Source organism: Pezoporus wallicus, unplaced genomic scaffold (genome assembly GCF_028554395.1).
Source record: "Pezoporus wallicus isolate ANWC-B61680 ecotype Strahan unplaced genomic scaffold, APGP_CSIRO_Pwel_v1 contig_8702, whole genome shotgun sequence".
Taxonomy (NCBI): Eukaryota; Metazoa; Chordata; class Aves; order Psittaciformes; family Psittacidae; genus Pezoporus; species Pezoporus wallicus.
This window is the reverse complement of record NW_026636754.1, coordinates 173,872-189,543: the sequence shown is the minus strand read 5'-3', so window position 1 is coordinate 189,543 and position 15,672 is coordinate 173,872. Positions and strand designations below refer to the sequence as shown.

Here is a 15,672-nt window from a genome sequence, read left to right as displayed (position 1 = left end):
TGAGGGGTGAAAACTCCCGGGATTTCGTAACACGGCCGCGGGCAGGCACGTTGTATAAGGATGTCTGCTTGGGAAGGAGCTGGGGAGCCCAGCACGGAGGTACCCCAATGGCAGGGCTGGCTCGGGCTCTGCCATCAGCTTCACTCTTGCTCCGTCGCATCATCGGTGCCAGGGTCTGGCTGGTGCTCAGCCCCCACTCCCCCACCTCGAGCAGCCCATCTTTGAGGCATCGTCTTGTTTCTGTGCCAGGATGGGTGCGGGTGAGCCTGAAGGGGGTTTTCCAGCTGGAGACAAATTGGGTGCGAACAGCAGTAGGGAGGCGGTGGATTGGGAGCCGCATGGAACTTCCCCATCCATTGGTGTCCTTTCCCCCGGGCAGGGCACCCAGCTCACAGCGTGGTGGCCTCTCGGGGACCTCGCCAGCCTCACCACTTGTCTCAACAGGCTCTGAAAGGGCTCAGATCCTCCCCAGTGGCTCATCGTTGACTACATGGGGTATGTGGGTGCATGGTGAGCCCAGCCAGCTGCATGGGGGCCAGCACAGCCATGGCAGTGGGGGTTGTATTGGGCTGCAGCCCGGGATGCTCTGGTCAGCCTGAAACACTTCAGGTTTGGTTTTGTTGGGCTGATGCAGGTTGCAGGAGCCCTCCTGGCTTCCCTGAATGAACATCCCCTAATCCTGGGTCAGAAAGAAGGGAAACACTCCTCCTTGCATGGGAAGAGGGTGCTGCACAGACAGAAGAGCTCCCTCTGATCCTGATCTGCGTCCTCCTTGGTGGTGCTGGGCACAGGCAGCCCCCTGTGTTAGAGCATCTGTCCCACTGGTTATATATAGCAGCATGTGCTGGGCTGCATATGGACATCCTGGAGCTGCTTCTCTGTTACTTCCACCCCAAACCTGGTGTGGAGACACGGTGGGGTCCTGACCTGAGCCCCCAGAGTGATGGCTCTGCTCTGTCCCATGCATCCTGCTCCAAATACCTGGATAAACATCTCCGAGGAGCAGTGCAGGTGGGTGCCCCATCCGGGATCAACCCAGGTGCTGGGATGGGGATCAGCACGTGCCCATCAGCCCCAGCGTGTGTCCAGCCATGTGCTTGCAAATCCAGCGCCTCGTTGGCCAGGAAGGGCTGCTTTGCTCTCCTAGGGCTTTCCCAGCAGCGCTGGCACAGCTTGGAAAGCCGTTTGCTGGCAAGGTTTGGGGATGGAGCATCCCACCATGATTCCCTGGCTGGGGTGGAGGGCACTGGGGTGGCACGGTGCAAGAAGGGTGCCTTTGCCTATGATAAGGAGCCAAGGGAGGTGGGGGGCACCCTTCTTCCCCCTGTGCACCCCCTCATCCTCACCAGCACCCCGGGATGCTGAGGGGCGTTGGGGGGGGTTTCCATGCTCAGCTCCCACGTCCTGCCTCCGCCTCCAAGCCGGGCTTGCCGGGGCCGTTCCTGACACGCACCCGTGGTGCTGGAGAGGCGTAAACAGATCAGGTTCCCGGCAGGGGTCCAGGGAGCGGGCAGGCCTTGGCTTGCATCCCACCGCCCGCGGCCGGGCTGGGATGTGGGGAGCGCCGAGGCAGGGGATGGGGTGGAGGGAGGGGGATAACCTGGTGGAGGGGTCCCTGCGGGAGGCTGGGTATGACCTTGGTTTGATGGGGGGCCAGGGGTGCAGCCCCTGACTCAGTTCAGCCCCAGTGCTAAGGTGGGTCTGTTCCTTCGGGATTCAGCGGTGTTGGTGCTGCCCCAAACCACCTTTTCTGACCCTGCATGGGAAGCCCATGGCCTGGGGGTCGTCAGATCCAACCCCCGGTTGTATTCTGATTGACCTTGCTGCAAATCAGCCCTTGTCCCTCCCATGGTACGTGGTGGGGACGGGGCTGCTCTGTGTTGTCCTTGTCCCCAGCTGGTCCCCAAGCAGCTGCTGGCGGGCTCCGGCATCCGGGCTGGGTGATGGGAGGAACCCAGTGCCGGCCCCGGAGCAGCTGGGACAAGGGGACGGGGGCAGGAACGCGGTGCCAGGAATAGCTCAGCAGCCACTGAGGCCCCCACAGGGACAACAGGATGGGCACAGGGTCCTGGTGTGGGGTCCTCTTTCTGCCATGGGGATGGGGAGATGCTGCTCCCAGGACATGCGGCATCACCGTTAAGTGCATGTAAGAGATTGCTGCTTCCACATGGGGCCACGCATGGTGGTGCAAGGTGTGATAGAGCTGAGACCGGACACTGGTTTGTCTTGCTCAGGCTGAAGGGAGCTTGGCCCATGTCTGTTTGGGATGGACTCATCCCTCTCCCCTTCCCATTGACAGCAGCGTGGAGCAGCCACGCACTTCCCAATTGCTTTGGTAGGCAACCTTGTGCAGGGGATGGGAGCAGCAAGGATAGATGGATGTGCTCTGCACCCTTGCCATCACCAAGAGATATGGAGAGGGATCCTTCTCATCCCTTGTAGCTTGGGAGCACCGAGCAGCCCTTGCTGGGCGAGATCCTCTTGATCTTTCCCAATGCAGGTGCTATGAATGGCTGCAGTGCCACAGCATCTGTGGAGCAGTCGCCCATCCAACATCCCTGGGGACCAGCAGGAACCAGAGGCCACGTTTTGTTTCTGTCCTGGTGGGAAGGAACCAGTTTGCTCAAGCAGCTGGGATGAGTTCAGATGGAGCTGGATAGCCCATGCATCATTTGCTGGAAGCTGTAGGAAGCAAAGAGCCTCTCGCTTCGGTTTAGCAATAGAGTGTAGCAGCAGCACCCGCCCAGGAGCAGAAATCCTTGGGTCCTAGGGAGGAAAACCGAGTCCCCAGGCAGTGTCTGCCCCGTCCCTGCACAGGTCGGGCTGTGTGTGTGTCCCAGGGGACCCCACTGGCCTGTCCCTGTGCTGGCAGCAGCACCGGCTGCGGGGTCACAGTGGAGGAAAGGCATCTGCAAGGTATTGTTAACCCCCAGCAGCAGGTCTGAGGCTCGCCCTCGGCTGCTCATTGCCCATGGGCTGGTGATGGGGGGGGGCTTTAGGAAGGGTCAGTTCCCGGCTGCTCAGGAAGGAGCGACAGCACTTGAACCATGGACCTGCTGGGTGACCTCGCGCTGCCTCCCCTCCCATCCTGTGTGTGCCGTGCCCAGATTAGAGCAGCCAGGGTGGGGACAGCCGCTCCGTCCGCCCCGGCAGCTCCAGGTACACGGCAGCAGCTTCCCCGGGGCCAAACGGGGAGGATGGTGCAGGATTTCCAGCCGCCGCCGCATCCCTGTGTGCTTTGAGCACCGGCCATACCGGCTGGAGCAGCTCCTGGGTGCCCTGTGCCAGGCTGGGGCTGATGAGGACAGAGCACCATAGGTTTGCAGCAGCCCTGTTCTCCAGCATCACTTGCCCCTGGGAGCTGCATGGTTTGCTGCTGCCACCCAAACTACAGCTGAGGGCTGGATGCTCTTTTCACTCCCTTGGGCTCGCAGGGTTTTGGTGGCTGCTTCTGGCTGCTCTAGTTTTTATCTGGGCCTCCTTAGAACCATCAAATAAATAGCTACGTGCTGCTCCTGAGCGTCCAACCCTGCAGGTGTAGGTGGGTTGCTGCGTCCCTGCCCGCCCTTCCTAATTAACTGTTGCTCAGCAAATCCAGACTCACTGACCTGCCCTAATCTTCCCGTGCAAGGCAAGCCCTTAACTGCTGGCTCCTGCTGCCTCTCCTGGCCCCTGTGAGCCCATATCGTGTCCATACCCCTGGGGATGCGATGGGAGATGGTACCCCAGGAAGCAGCATCCCCCCTTGGACAGGGCTGTTTTCCTGGCTGGCAGCTCGCTCTGTGCCCACACTCACGCTGCTCTCACCGTCCCCCTGCATCCTGCTTCCCCTCTTTCTTCCTCCCATTGACCGTGTGCCGGTTGGATTATTTTTCCCCAGATGCTGCAGTCTGCAGTTTTCCCAGGTTGGATCTGCCTGGGTTTGTTCTCCTAATCTCTCTAAGTCCCTTTTGTGTTATTTCTGCCCTCATCCCTCTGTTGCGCATCCTCCAAGGATTATATTAATGCACTGTTGGCTTGGCATCACATCAGCGAGGATGCAGAGGGCATCTGTAGGTGCAGAACCCTTTTGCCTGGGTACCTGGGGAGCACTGGAGCCCTGCAGCCCCTTTCCTGGCTCCAAGTTGGGACCAGTATGGAACCAGTTGAACCTGAACTGAGGTGTGTTAATGCTGGACAAACTGCTCTGCTGGTCACCGTGTCCTGCAGCCCATGGGTGGCTCTGGCCCCAGGGTGTACCCAGTGATGCACTGTGGGCGCAGGCAGAGCTCACACTTGGCCACTGGCCCCCGCCGCTATCGCCCCATCTCTTCCCGCTCGGGAGGTGTCCTGTCCTTTCGGAAGGATGGGGGAAATGGAAAAGGCTCCACCTCTTCCCTGGGCAAATACAGCTCCTCTGAGTTCATATCCTGGAGAGCGGAATAGCCAGGTCCCAGCAGGGACCGTGACTTCACCTCCCGGTAACGCGTTTCCCCGGCCAGCTGGGAAAGGAGCCTTTGCATCAATGAAGGAGCCGCCCGGCTCCACACACCCGAAGCCTTTCCCAGCTCTTCCCATCCTGGCCGGGGCTGGGGGATGCATTTCCATGGGGAAGGGGTGTTACTGCTGCCCCTTGCCAGGGGAGCGGGGCTGGGGCGCAAAGGAGTGTGAACCCCCACATTACTGGGGAGAAGGGGAGCGAGCACCGTTCATCACCCCATGAGCTTCTGGGGGTCTCAAAGCAGGAGCATGTGTTTGGATTCTCAAGGGATGAATCCAGCCCCAAAGGACTCTTATGATGCTGTTTCCTCTCCTTAGCATTTGCCTCCTCCATGTGGCCGTCAAACCTTGGGGGTGAGAGGCAAAAGCTGCACCTTCTTCCCAGCTGCGTGGATGGGGATGGGGTTTCCGATTCTGTTTTCCTTTCATTGTTCTGGGAGCCTTCCCTTTGAACGAGCTGCCTGTTTTTTCCTGCTTTTCTTGGGATGGAAGCAGCGGGGGGAAACTGGGGGTCTGGCTGGGGGTCCCGGTGCGGCTGGGCTGGGGCTGAGCGCTCCATGTCAGTGCTGTGCAGGGATGCTGCCCTTCCTGCTGCCAGCCTCTTTAAGAAACCTAATTGTTGGATTTTCTCTGGGAAAAAGGCTCCCAGCCTTTCCCAGAGAAGGAAAAAGGCCCCCAGTTGACTCCATGGTCCTGCTGCCATGTCCCCTTCACCTGTCATGGGTCCCTAGCCCAGGGAGGAAGATGCCTTGGACCTCTCAAATACCACCTGTCCTTTGCCATCTCTTGTCTTCACCATCATCCATCGTATCTGAACACATTACAGGGTATGTAAGGAAAGCTTTAAGAAGGAGAAGGCCCAGCTGAGGAGGGAGGCAGAGCTGCCAGAGGAGACTCAGACATGCTGTCAACAGAGACAGCTTGGTGGCAGGAACGACTTGGGCTCTGCATGGCTGTAAGCCCTAACATTTGGGGCTCAAGCCAAGGGTTAATGGTGGAGGCTGTTGAGGTGAGAGACGAGCAGTGTGTGTTTTGGAGTGGGGATGCTCACAGTGCAGGGATGCTGTGTCCAGCCCTCGGGATGCTGTGCGGAGCTGCCAGGAGTTCAGCTCCTGATGGGGTTATTCCAGCTGGATCCAGGCTCCCGAAACTGGGAGCGGGGCTTGGGTGCAGTAGCCATCGTGCAGTGTCAAAGGAGGCAGGGCTCTGGCCGGGTCCCACTGGGTTTGGAAGGTTTCTCAGGGGTGAAGATGCCAGTTATCCTGAAGTAGGGAAAGATAGAGTTCTCTAGCACATCATGCTCTCCAGTGACTGCCATTTGCCCTGTGTTGATGGGAGTCTGCCTCCCTGATTGCAGCCTCCCTTTTCCTGCCAGTTAACCCAGTGGCTTTGCCCCAGTTGGACCCACCCCGCAGTGCCTGGCTTGGTGGAGGACCTGTTTGTCAGCGTTGGTGGGGATCCCATTCACAGGGGTGCTGTGAAGCATCGAACCCCAGGACAGGCCATTTGCAGGCAGGAAAGCACTGCAGGCAGCTGAGCATCTGGATGCAGGGATGGGTGCTTGTCCAGGTATCCCACCCAGCAGCACCCATAGTCACAGGGGAAGCAGGGGAGCCCTGCATGCCCAGGGAGCTGAGCACAGCACTGGGCTCTGGCTATGGTAGGGTCAGAAGCTCTTGGCTCTCACCCAGCCTCCATCCTAAGCTTGCTGGGCGACTTTGGTTGAGTTTCTTCACCCCGCTGTGGCTGAGCTCCTTCCCTATCGGAGCGGGTGAATCTCCTCCGAGCCTACTGGGAAGCTGCATCCGAAGCAGCCGGTTTTCCAGGAGGAGCCGGGTGTGGGTGGCCGCAGCGGACGTGCCTGTGGATGCAGGGGCGACAGGAAGGGAGATTCCTGCAGAAGACGTCACCTCTTTGGGTCTCAGTTTTGGGTGAGACATCAAGCGTCCATAGAGCCCAGCATGAACCCACTGTGTGTGGGGCAGGGCCACCCCCAGGCCAGGCAGGGCAGGTCGGGTGAGGCTGCCACCTCCAGCCCCCGGAGGGGGAGATGGTTGGTGCTCTGCAGGATTAGGGGTGAGAGTCCCTGCGTGGCTTTTGTTTGTCCAAGAGGGCATTTGGTGTGTCTGGAGCACATGGGCCTTCTCCCACCACACGGCAAAAGGATGCTGTTCCTGCAGTGCCCGGACAGAGCATCCCTCCATGCAGGGTAACCGTGGCTGGTAGTGCAGGGATGCTCGCCGTGTGGGGACACACAGGCTGGATGTTGAGGGATGCTGTGGCTGGCAATGCAGGGATGCTCATGGCGCAGGAACACTCAGGATGGATATTGAGGGATGCCCGTGAAGCAGGGATGCTCAGACCTGCAGTGCGGGGAGGCTCAGGGCATGGGGATACTTGCAGCCAGCAGTGTAGGAATGCCATGGGAAGACAAGGGGAAGGGATGAGGGCCTGTGACAGAGGCCCAGCAGAGAGGTGGGACTGGCAAGGAGGTGTCTCCTGTTATCAATCTGTGCTCTCCACAAAGGCTTGAAGTGGAAGAGCGCAGACCACAGTGATCGGACAAAACCCGGGGGGGGGGGGTCACAGCTAAAGCAGCGCTTTCTGGAGCCTGACTCTCCCTGGGGGAGCCAGGGCAGGAGTCTCCAAGGGGTGCTTTGTGGGGGGGGGGGACAGACAGGATGCTTGGGAGCCAAATCCAGGCCAGCTCTGCGGAGGGATCGTGTCCGCTTCCAGCACCTCAGGGAGAAGCCGCCGGGGCCGAGCTGTGCAGTGAGGGGCAGGGGTGATGCCGATGCCGTACCCGCTGCGCTGGCACCGGGTGCTGGCCGGGCAGAGACACGCCTGGCTCCACGCAGCCGGCACAGCCGGCGCCGGGTGAGCGCCTGGGGGGGGTAAATAGGGGTTGGTGCCGGGCCGGGTGCCAGCGGCACGGGTGAGGAGCCTGCCCTGGCCGGCGGCTCCACGGGTGCCCCCTGCATCCCATGATGAGCTCAGCCCAGCGGGCAGTACAACAGGGGGTGCAGCCTGGACCCATGGGGAAACTGAGGCACAGGGCACAGCGCAGGGGCTGGTTGGGGGTATGCCATGTGGGGCTGTGCCATCCTGGCTCCTCCACCAGTGAGGATTCAAATGGCCACGGGCTGGCACTTTGCCATGGTTGAGTTATGGGCCCATCACTACAAGAGAGACATTGAGGTGCTGGAGCCAGAGAAGGGAATGGAGCTGGTGCAGGGCCTGGAGCGCAAGTGTGATGGGGAATGGCTGAGGGACCTGGGGGGTTCAGTGTGGAGAAGAGAAGGCTCAGGGGGGACCTGATGGCTCCCTACAAGTGCCTGACAGGAGGATGGAGCCAGGAGGAGCTGGGCTCTGCTCCCAAGGAACAAGGGATGGGACAAGAGGAGACAGCCTCAAGCTGCACCAGGGCAGGTTTAGATGGAGCTGAGGAACAATTCCTGCCCCAGAGGGTGCTCAGGCATTGGAACAGGGCAGGGCTGCAGTCACCATCCCTGCAAGTGTTCACACAGCGTGGAGACGAGGCCTCAGTGCCGTGGGTTAGGGGTGGCCTCGGCAGTGCTGGGAGCGGTTGGACCTGATGAGCTTGAGGCTCTTTCCCAGCCCGGTTCTTCCATGATGCCGTGGCCGAGGGTGCGGGTCCCGCTGGCGGCCGCGCTGCTTTCCCAGCCCCACACACGTGTGAGCAGTTCCCGGCGCTGCTCTTGGCAGCCCCGCGCTGCACAGAAGCTCTCTGCCTCCCTCGAGGCCTCGCTCAGCACCGGCCCCACGCTGCCGAGCCTCATCCTGCCTGGGCAGGCGCTGGAGCAGGGATGGGAGCCCGATGGGACCCCTCGGAGGGGGCATGTTGGGGAGCCCGCAGCTGGAGTTAACCCTTGGGATGCCACGCTCCTGGAACCATCCACTTCAAGGGCTTTTTGGCACCAAATCCGTGTTTTCCTGTGTTCGTCTTCCTGGGATGTGAATGTGATCCTGGCAGGGAGCGGGGGGATTGTGGATCAGGCCCATGGGTGCTCCCAGCCTGCTGCAAACACACAGGAGGTGATGATGTGCCTGGGATGGGAAGGGTCTGGATCAGCCTCAGCCCTGCAGCCCTTTCCCTGCCTGGCTCTAGGGTGTCCCGGCTGGAGGTGCATCTCCAAACCAGTCTGGGAGGGCTGTGGGACTGGGAATGCTGTGCCGTGAGGAAGGCCATGGAGCCTGGAGCTGCCGGGACGCCAACAGGAGGAGAAGGTGTTGAAGAAATGGGGAAAAAAATGGGGAAAGTGGTCAAAAGGAGCACATGGGTGGAAAGAGGAAGAGGGATGCAGGGAAACCTTCCCCTTCCCAGGGGTTTGTTTCCAGTTTGTAGCTGGGGATGAACCCTTTCTGCTTCTGGGGACCTGCTGCTTTCCCACCCACCCATGCTGTCCATGGTCTGCATGGTCCTGCCCCGTGTCCCAGCCTTGCTGGGCAGGGAACTAGTCTGAGGAATGCTGCTTGGAAAGGGGCAAAGACACAGACCCTGCTGTGCAGATGCTGACAGCTGCCTCCTGGGGCTGGGGAGCCAACAGGGACACCCCCTGTGTCCTAGGGCACCCACTGCATCCCAGCCCCGCTTACTGGACCCCACCAGCCACCCCAGTGCCATTGCAGGAGGTGGTTCGGGATGGGATTTAGGGAGAGCTTGTGCTATTCAAATAATAGGCATTGCTCAGCTCCAGAGCCAGCCTGGGGGGGCTGTGGGATGTTTCAGCCTCTTTCGGATGTGCACAGTGGGAATATCCATCCAGCCCTTCTCCTCCTAGCACAATGCAGGCTCTGCCCCTCTGCAGTGGCTAAGGCCCTCTCTTCCTCCTCCTCACCCCTGTTTCCCAGCTCAGGCAGTTTCCAGCTGATGGGAGCAGTCCCACAATGGGATGTGGCTTTGGAAGAGCTTTCGGGTTGGTGGAGCCGCTGGCTGCCACTCTGGAAGGGGTAATTAGGGTGATCCCATCCTGATCCCCTCAGCTGTGGTGAGGAGTCACGAGTCCTTCACCGGCAGCCACTCCAAGCCCATTCTGCACTAATGAGGCTGTTTACAAAACAGCACAGATTGCAGTAAGGACCGCAGCATCCCTTGGTTTCCTTTAATTACCATTTGCATGAGGAATGGGCCGGCCCCCTCTTCAACCCTGCCTTCCTGCGGAGGGGCCATACAGCAGAGTATGGCTTTGTATGGGATCTGCCATGCGAGGTGGGGAGAGACCTCGGGAGAGGAGGAAAAGAGAGCTGCGGATCTCTGAGGATCTGCGTCCAGCTGCAAGGAAAGGGACTCCTTCCCCAGGACCCCGCTATGTTTTAGTGGGGTTGGAGCACTCCAAGCCTGGCTCTCAGGCTTTGATTTTCCCTAGGAAACAGCAAAGGAACTTTTCAAAGCAGTTAATCCTCCCTGGCCCGGCCATGGGGCAGAGGAGGAGCGGCGGCATTCCGTGCCCCCCGCATCCCTTCCCCTTTCTTTCCCTTTTGACTTGGCGGATGAATTCCAGGGATGTTAATCCGTTCTCAACCCCTCGGTGGAGAATGAAACGTCCTCTCCGTGTGGGAGGAAGGAATTCATTCGAATTAATTGCGGGAAGGAGCCATCGGGGGGGGGCGGGAGAGTGTGAGGCTGTGTGGGGTGAGCATCCTCTGCGGTTCAGTGGTCCCCAATGGGGAGCGATGGGGAGGACACAGGGATACCCGGGCTGGCACAATCCTCACATTCACTGAGGCTTCGGCCATAAAATGCCAGCCATGTGCTCTGTGGGCCAGGCCTTGGCAGCAGGGATGGGCACGGAGGGTGAGTGGGGAGCGGAATGGCCCCACTCAGCAGTTTTGGGGTGTTTCTGCCTATAAAAGGGAGGGAAGCACGGTCCCACGAGCAGGGGTGACGGGAGCTGCGGGGTCCGGCCCGTCCCGGGGGTGCACAGAGATGGAGCAGGAAGGATGAAGGAGGAAAGGGTCTGAGCTTGGGCTGGGTCAGCCCATTGAGGGTTCGTGGATGTGAAGATGGAGTGAGAGGAGGGCAGAGGCCGCCGGGATGGGGCAGGCGCTGTTCTGTGCGCCGGGAGGTCGGTGTGGCTGCGGGATGGGGTCACACAGGGTGCTGGGGGCTGCCTCCTGCCCTCACCTTCACCTCTTCTCTCTGCAGAGCTCCTGGGGTCTGCCAAGCGCCTCAATGTGAACTACCAGGATGCGGACGGGTGAGTGCCCCCCTGGCAGGGTGCTGGGTGCTGCTGCCAGCATGGGGCGGGGGGGGGGGGGTTGTTCTTCCCTGTATCCAGTCGGTTCTGCAGCTCTGGGTGTCAGAAAGCTGCTGAGGCACAGGGGGCACAGCAGCATCCCAAAGCCAGGGCAAGCCCCATAGAGGCAGAGCCAGCGCCTGCTGGAACTAAGGGCTGTGCTCGATCCATCCAGCAAAATAAAGCTCTTCGTGTCCCCTTCCATAGGGATGAGGGTGAAAAGGGATCACAGGGTGTCCAGCCGGTGACCCATGTCTTCAGTGCTGGTTGAAGCAGTGCCTGCACGTGCTTGTGCCTGTGTTTAATGTCCCAAGAGGAAAATCCCTTCATCTGGGGGGGTGTTAGAGGGGGACACGCTGAGGTTGCCAAGTGACCACAGCATATTTGTGTAGCTCATCACTTCCAGAATCCAAGCACTTAATAAGATGGGTACTGAGAGTTAAAGAAACCACAAAGGGCCATAAAATAAATCAGTGTGGTGTTCTTATTGGATTAGTTCTGACCTGTGCTGCTGTTGTACCTAATTCCTACAGGTTTTCTGTTTGAGGGCTCTGGAGGAGGGGGTGTCCGTGATGAGCCCTGAAGGGCAGTGAGGGGTTGAGAATGTGCAGGATGGTTCTGTCTGAAAATAGCACTGTGCAAATGGAGCTTAATAGGGAAAAAAATGTAATAATAGAAGCAATGATCTGGTTCTGATAGGGCACAGGGCTCCTGGAGGGCTGCTGATGGGAACAAGGGCAGAGGGTTCCCCATCAGAGAGGGCATGGGCATGGGCAGCACATGGGATGCAGGAAGGGGATGGCAGGGAGGTGAGAGCTGTGCATGGGAGAGCCACACGGATGATGGTGTCCTTGGTGTCACCTTGCTTGTGGGTTAGAGATGATGGGGCAGGTGAACGTGGGCTGCTGGAGCTGCCTCGAGGGCAGAGCTGGCCCCACAGGGATCCCTGCAAGGTTGGCTGGGGGTGTTTTGTACCTCCCACATTCTCGCTTCAAGGCAGAGCTCAGGGACACGGTGGCTGCACTGAAAGAAGGAGCATCCCTGCTGGGGTTCGCATCCCTCCTGCATCACCCATAGGGATGTGGGGATGCTCTGGGACCATGGATCGGGAGGAGGGAGCCATGGTAGCTGAGCTGTGTCCCCAGCACAGGGCTGAGCACGTTGGATTCCCAGGCTGGCTCTGCCTGGAAGCCCCTCACACCGCTTGGAGCAGCACATGGGCTAATCCCCAGCGGTGCAGGGACCCTTTGCTTGGCCTTGGCCCTTCACGTGGCAGCACAGGGGGAGCCCTGGGCAGACAGGCCCCTTTCACAGCCCCAAGACACAGGGCTCTTTCATTACCAGCGGCCTCCCACAGTGTGCCGTGGGCTCCCGGCATCCCTGCTGGCATGGCAAGGGAGCAGCAGTGGCTGCTGTGCCGCTGTGTTTGCTGGGTGCTGTGAGCAGTGTGGCTGTGCTGCAGAGAGAGGAGGTGCATCTCTATCCATGCTGCCTGTCTGGGGGCTGAGGGACACTTCTTGCTGTGGTGTCGGGGTGCACAAGGTCCCTGCATCCCTTGCTGAGCCCTGGGGCTTGGACAGCACGAAGGGATTTATCTGCTTTGCTATGGGGAAACTGAGGCGCGCGCGCGCGCGCGCGCGCGCGCGCGCGCGCGCGCGCGCGCGCGCGCGCGCGCGCGCGCGCGCGCGCGCGCGCGCGCGCGCGCGCGCGCGCGCGCGCGCGCGCGCGCGCGCGCGCGCGCGCGCGCGCGCGCGCGCGCGCGCGCGCGCGCGCGCGGGCACTGGGAGCAGGGGATCAGGAGGGATGTGGCCATGACCAGGCAGTGACCAGCCCCATGTCCCTGTGCAGGCAGGGGCTGTAGGGACAGCGTGGTGGGGATGGGGCTGGGCTGAGCCCTGCCTTGTGTCACAGGTTCTCAGCACTGCACCACGCAGCCCTGGGCGGCAGCCTGGACCTCATCTCGCTGCTGCTGGAGGCACAGGCCACCGTCGACATCAAGGACAGCAATGGTAAGGGATGACCCCGACCCCCTGGCACAACCCCATGGCCCCAGGACACCCTGAGCAGGGCTGGGGGCCTCATCCATCCCTGCTGAGCCCCATTTCCTGCAGGGATGCGGCCCCTGCACTACGCAGCGTGGCAGGGGCGCGTGGAGCCCGTGCGGGTGCTGCTGCGAGCCGCTGCCTCCGTCAACATGGCCTCGCTGGATGGGCAGATCCCGCTGCACCTCTCGGCACAGTACGGCCACTACGAGGTGGTAAGTGAGAGCCCAGCACCCCACACACCCTCTGGGGTGAACCCCATCATGCAAGGGGTGAGCCCCGTAGTGTGGGATGATGCTGAGCTCCTGTACCACGTTGCTTGCCGCAGTCGGAGATGCTGCTGCAGCACCAGTCCAACCCCTGCCTCATCAACAAGGCAAAGAAAACCCCCCTGGACCTGGCCTGCGAGTTCGGGCGCCTGAAGGTGAGTGCTGGGGGCTCTGCCCTGCACTGGGCACGTCTCTGGAGCTCTTTGGCTCCTATGGGAGCAAAGCACTGGGTCTGGTTGTGCTTTCTCTCTGCCACAAGCCTCAGCGCCCAGCAGGCAGCATCTGCCTGGATAAGGCTGGATCCTGAACCTGGGAGCTGCAGGTTTTCTTCCTGACCTCACACAGGGCAGCATGGGGCTGGGAGGGAAGTGGGGAGTCCTCGCTCCTGGTTCCTGTTTAAGCTCAGATAGGCTTTGCTGGCTGGTCCCCACAAGCCATGAGCACCCAGCTCCGGGTCCTGGCATGGCTTGTGGGGACAGGGCCACCCTGTGCTCTGGGAGACCCCAACCCAGGCAGCACCACACCATCGGGCTGGGCTGGAGCTCATCCAGCCAGACTGTCCCATACCCCACTGGGGAGGGGAGCAGGGGGATATTTCCATCTTTGGAGTATCTATAATGTCTGCAGCTATAAACAGGGCAGTAAAAATAACTCCTCTGTGCCCCTGGGCTGCCCTGAGACGCTGAATGTTGCTCTGGGCTTGGAGAGACTGGAGCTTTTTAGGGCTTGGTCTGAAAAGCCCAATTATGGGAAGACTATTTCTGGTGCTTGTGACCTTTATGGCCTCTCACGACAGTGGGGCCATGCCAAGGACCAGCCAGCACCAGCCAAACCCTGGGGCTGCAGATGGAGGGGAGCAGAGGGATGGGGAGCAGAAGGCTGGCCCCAGGGATGAGCCCCATGCTGGGAGGGTGCAGGTGGGGGTACCTGCACCCCACTGTTCGATCTGTGGCCTGTGTAGGTGGCCCAGCTGCTTCTGAACAGCCACTTGTGCGTCGCCCTCCTGGAGGGGCAGTCCAAGGATGCCACTGACCCCAACTACACCACCCCCCTGCACTTGGCAGCCAAGAACGGGCACAAGGAGATTATCAGGTAACAGCCCCCCCCCCAGCCTGGGCACTGCCCTGTCCTGCAGAAACCCATCACGGCTTCAGTCCTGCTTCCTCCCAAACCCACCTCGGTTCCTCATCCCCAGAGCCTCGGCGGTGCAAGGGGCTGTCCCCAGGCTGGCCCTGGTGCCCGTGTCCTGCTCTTCATCCCTCTCCCTGCTTCCCACCAGGCAGCTGCTGAAGGCCGGGATCGAGATCAACAAGCAGACAAAGACGGGCACAGCCCTGCACGAGGCCGCGCTCTACGGCAAGACCGAGGTGGTGCGGCTGCTGCTGGAGGTGAGCGCGGTGGCGGCAGCCACCATCCCCTTCCCCTCGGCCCCTCCATCTCCCGTGGGTCTGGTGGTACTTGTGGGGTCTGGCCGTGACCACGTCCCCTCGTGGGCAGGGCGGTGTGGATGTGAACATCAGGAACACCTACAACCAGACGGCGCTGGACATCGTGAACCAGTTCACCACCTCACACGCCAGCAAGGACATCAAGCAGCTGCTGAGAGGTGAGGTGGGGCCGGCACTGAGAGGGGCTTCTGCCCCGTGGGGCTCCCAGTGTTCCTCCTGAGCACCCAAACCAGCCTGGCTGTGAGCCTCAGCATCCTGGTCCTGTGTGATACATGCCCCAGTCGTCCCTATGGGCAGTGACCAGGGATCGAGTATTAATGTTTTCTTCTCTCCTCGATCCTGTTTTCTCCCCCTGCTTTCTCTTTCCTCCCTGTGCTCTGGCACCTTCTTTCTTCCCCCTGTCCCTTGTCTTCAGAGGCATCAGGAATCCTGAAGGTCCGAGCTTTGAAGGACTTTTGGAACCTCCACGACCCAACCGCTCTCAATGTCCGGGCAGGAGATGTCATCACAGTGAGTCTGCTCCCTGCTCCCTGTCCCCCTGCTCCAGCATAGCCCCCAGGTACCAACCCCATCCCTCTCATCCCTGCGGCAGGTCCTGGAGCAGCATCCAGATGGGCGATGGAAGGGGCACATCCACGACTCCCAGAAAGGCACCGATCGGGTCGGGTACTTCCCCCCGTCCATCGCTGAAGTCATCAGCAAGAGAACAGGTCAGTGTCCATCCTATAGCCAGGGACAGCGCTCTGTGTGACACCCCCCCTGCACCTCCCCTAGGACAGGTCCCCACAGCCCATGGTGGGGGGCAGAGAAGGACCGGGGTGGGTGCAGGGGCTGTGTTTGGGGTTGAGGCTCGCACCTCCCGCACGAGCTCTGACCGCGCGTGTTTTGTCTTTGCCTGCAGGCATGGTTGTGCCCCGCGTGCCACCCGCACACCAGCGCCAGGGCCCCCCCGCGGCGCTCCCGGCCCCCCCCGGCGGCCTGCAGCACCTCCCCGACGAGTGTCCTCAGCAGGCAGCCCCCAGCGTCCCAGCCTATGGGCACCTCACCCTAACCCGGACGGCCCCGGGCCCTGACAGCTCAGGTCAGGGTGCAGCCGGGGACCTTCCCCTCTTCCCAGCCCTGCCCGCGCAGGGGGACACGGAGGGGGATGCTCTCCTTCCACCTCCCACGTGAGAGG

General features: G+C 61.0%; 2 protein-coding genes across 2 annotated transcripts in view; one reads left to right on the top strand and one right to left on the bottom strand.

Annotated features, from left to right (window-relative positions):
- TEKT3 (tektin 3) overlaps positions 1 to 15,672 on the bottom strand; it is a 201,992-nt gene that overhangs the window by 164,440 nt on the left and 21,880 nt on the right. The window lies entirely within an intron of this gene.
- Positions 1 to 15,672, top strand: part of CASKIN2 (CASK interacting protein 2) — a 29,906-nt gene that overhangs the window by 6,889 nt on the left and 7,345 nt on the right. The window contains exons 2-11 of the mRNA XM_057401366.1: positions 10,646 to 10,697; positions 12,648 to 12,745; positions 12,848 to 12,993; positions 13,107 to 13,202; positions 14,009 to 14,139; positions 14,327 to 14,435; positions 14,545 to 14,653; positions 14,911 to 15,005; positions 15,088 to 15,205; positions 15,397 to 15,576. Of these exons, the coding sequence (XP_057257349.1) occupies positions 10,646 to 10,697; positions 12,648 to 12,745; positions 12,848 to 12,993; positions 13,107 to 13,202; positions 14,009 to 14,139; positions 14,327 to 14,435; positions 14,545 to 14,653; positions 14,911 to 15,005; positions 15,088 to 15,205; positions 15,397 to 15,576 (1,134 nt within the window). The remainder of the gene's footprint in view (positions 1 to 10,645; positions 10,698 to 12,647; positions 12,746 to 12,847; positions 12,994 to 13,106; positions 13,203 to 14,008; positions 14,140 to 14,326; positions 14,436 to 14,544; positions 14,654 to 14,910; positions 15,006 to 15,087; positions 15,206 to 15,396; positions 15,577 to 15,672) is intronic.